The 2,771-nt window shown below is 28.1% G+C and overlaps 1 protein-coding gene across 2 annotated transcripts in view; it reads right to left on the bottom strand.

The window, feature by feature from the left end:
- LOC107634956 (SPX and EXS domain-containing protein 1) overlaps nucleotides 1,374-2,771 on the bottom strand; it is a 5,760-nt gene continuing 4,362 nt past the window's right edge. For both annotated transcript variants that reach the window (XM_016338290.2, XM_016338289.2), the window contains 3 exons: nucleotides 2,558-2,723; nucleotides 2,308-2,377; nucleotides 1,374-2,144 (listed from right to left, as the gene is read on the bottom strand). In XM_016338290.2, the coding sequence (XP_016193776.1) occupies nucleotides 1,890-2,144; nucleotides 2,308-2,377; nucleotides 2,558-2,723 (491 nt within the window). In that variant the 3' untranslated portion in view covers nucleotides 1,374-1,889. The remainder of the gene's footprint in view (nucleotides 2,145-2,307; nucleotides 2,378-2,557; nucleotides 2,724-2,771) is intronic.

Below are 2,771 nucleotides of genomic sequence, written 5' to 3'. Positions count from 1 at the left end.
AGATTGCGAGGAATTTGAAACATATACTTTCGTATTTCACTCAGATCGTATTTTGAGGCATTACACCAAATTTCGATCCATATCTAAAATTTTCGGCCATAATTTATACCTTTAGTAACGAGTTTAAATTTTTAGACATGTAATTTTATTACATCTTTCCATAAAACATTAAAAATAGCTTTGTTATTCTTCACCAAATAGAATCTCTCTTGCCATTATACTTATATATGTCAAATTTAATAATAAATAGCACCAATCACCAAATGTAGGAAAAATTATGCTTTATTGCCAAATCTCATACATTATTAATAATTTCAAATTTTTAAGAGACTCATCAAACCACTTTGAAGATCAGTTTGGGTAAACTTTTAAATAAATTCTTTTGAAAAAAGGTTAAAATATAAGGATTTTTATTAATAACAACTTATAAATAAATTATTTTGTATTTGAAAAATTATTATAGAAATATTTATTTTAAAATTGTGTATTAAATAAAAGTGATAAAATAGCTTTTGAAAAGAAGAAAAGTCAAAATTTTTAACTTCTTCAAAAGGTCTTAAATAACTTTTTGGAAATTAAACGCATATCTAAAAAATTGTACCAAACACTATTAATATGACTTTTTATAAGTCAAAAGCTAAAAACAGTAGCTTTTGAAGCTTTCCAAACAGACCTGAATCATATAGAAATAAAAAAGAACTACTATTATTATGGCCAAACCAGCAAGATAGATATGGAACAATGGACAAGGATAAACTAACGGCTTATTTGAATGAGCTTCTAATAAAAGATCTTTTTTTTTGAGTTTTTTTTTTTAAAGATCTTATAAAAAATTAAAAGTAATTTTATATTTAGATATCTCATACAAAAAGATCTTTTTATCTATTAATTATGTTTGGGTATAATAATATAAAAATATTTTTTGTTTATTTATTAGATGAAAAAATCTTTTTTAAAGAAAAAATATATTTTAAAAAAATATAAATTATAGATCTTTGATATATATATATCAATTATGTTTGAGCATAATAATATAAAAATACTTTTTTGTTTATTTATTACATGAAAAACATTTTTTTTAAAGAAAAAAGATTTTTTAAAAAAGATGTAAATTACAACTTCTCAAAAAAGATATTGTTTATTTTTCTAGTGCTTTTACTTTTACTATTAGAAATTTGCCAAACACGCTAAAAAATAAAATAAAAAAAAAAGATATTTTTTCATTAAAAAGATCTTTTTTATCAAAATAATGACACCCAAACAAGCACAATGACACTCAAACAAGCACTAAGCAAATTTTGAGTAACATTAGCATTATTATTGCATGATGATGTATGCAAATCCATGCTGAGACAATTAAAACCTGCTTAATATTGTAGAAATTATGAAATTCAAACTAAATATCAAGTATACTAACTAGTTCCTCTTAGATGAATCAAGCAAACAAAGCTTTTGTGTATCCATTTTCTAATTACAAAAATGCTAATCTAATTTAAACAAAAAAAAAATGGAAAGAATATACTATGTATAATTTTTTTTCCTTTTTTTCTTTAAAAAAAAAAATAAATCATCATGTTCTTCAATCTCAAAGTAGACCTTGTTGCAGCTCTTGAATGTGCACTCAATTTCAAGCTTCCTCCTCTTCAGGGAACTGCTAAAACTCATTTTCATTAGTAAACATCTTTGCATGCATTTCAGTTTCAACCAAGTGCTGCTTCATCAATGGAATGAGATATCTCTATGAATCTTACACTTACACATTCATGCATATATATGCATGAATAATCCCTCATGTTGGTATAAAAAATTGAATTAGAGCTGATGCTAATATATGAAGATGACATTGCCAAAATTTGGTTGGATGAATGTGTTTTTTTTAAATCATTTTTCTATACATCATGAATGTTGGTGGTGCCTAACAATTTCTCATCCTCTTTTTCGCTTTCGACGAGTTGAATGCCACCGGATCGTGTTGTCTTATTCACCTCCTTTTCAACTCTGAAGAAGATCCACTGGAACCGTCGGAACATCTCCAAAAGAGTGATTGCAAACACTGTCAGGTAGTTATGCCGGAGATGCGCAGATAGTTTGTACGTCCACGAGCCGCGCAGAATAAAGTTGCTTCCAATCATCCAAAAGTATATCTGCAACTCAGAAGTCAGATTTGTGAAATAAAAACGTGTTGTATCTTTCAAAGAATGATGCTTCTTGAACATATGCAAGTGCAAGGTAATGATACTTATGCTATGCAAGGCTAAACATGTTTGAACTATTCTCTTTGTAATAAGATGTATCGGCTTTTCTTACCCATTGTCGTCCGTGAAGCGCGTTCGAAACTGCACTTGGTCTGTTAAACTTGAAAATGCGCGAAAAGCCACTGAAGACAAGGAGAAAAATTTCTCAATATAACACAAACTTGGCATTAGAAGTAAGTTCCACACCTATATGCTCATTTCAATCTATTTGTTTAACATCTTTATTAAGCTTAAGATATAAAGTGACTATGCAAATTTGTAATGTTTGTCACTATTAATTTGAAAGAAGGTAGATTTGGTACCTTAAATCCCAATCTCTGGTTATATCCCAGTAAAATGAATAGAGCGAATTAATTAAACTCGAGAATAGCCACAGTGGCCGATAAATAGTTGTCCATTTCTCGGGGAAGACGTGATACTTCAGCGCCGAGAGAAAAATCACTGGGAATGCTGTTGAATATTTTAGAGCTGGATAGCAAGTAAGAAAGGAGTTAGAATACTATCAAATGTAAAAAT

The sequence above is a fragment of the Arachis ipaensis genome, chromosome B04 (assembly GCF_000816755.2).
Source record: "Arachis ipaensis cultivar K30076 chromosome B04, Araip1.1, whole genome shotgun sequence".
Lineage (NCBI taxonomy): Eukaryota > Viridiplantae > Streptophyta > Magnoliopsida > Fabales > Fabaceae > Arachis > Arachis ipaensis.
This window is presented reverse-complemented; position numbering and strand designations above follow the sequence as displayed.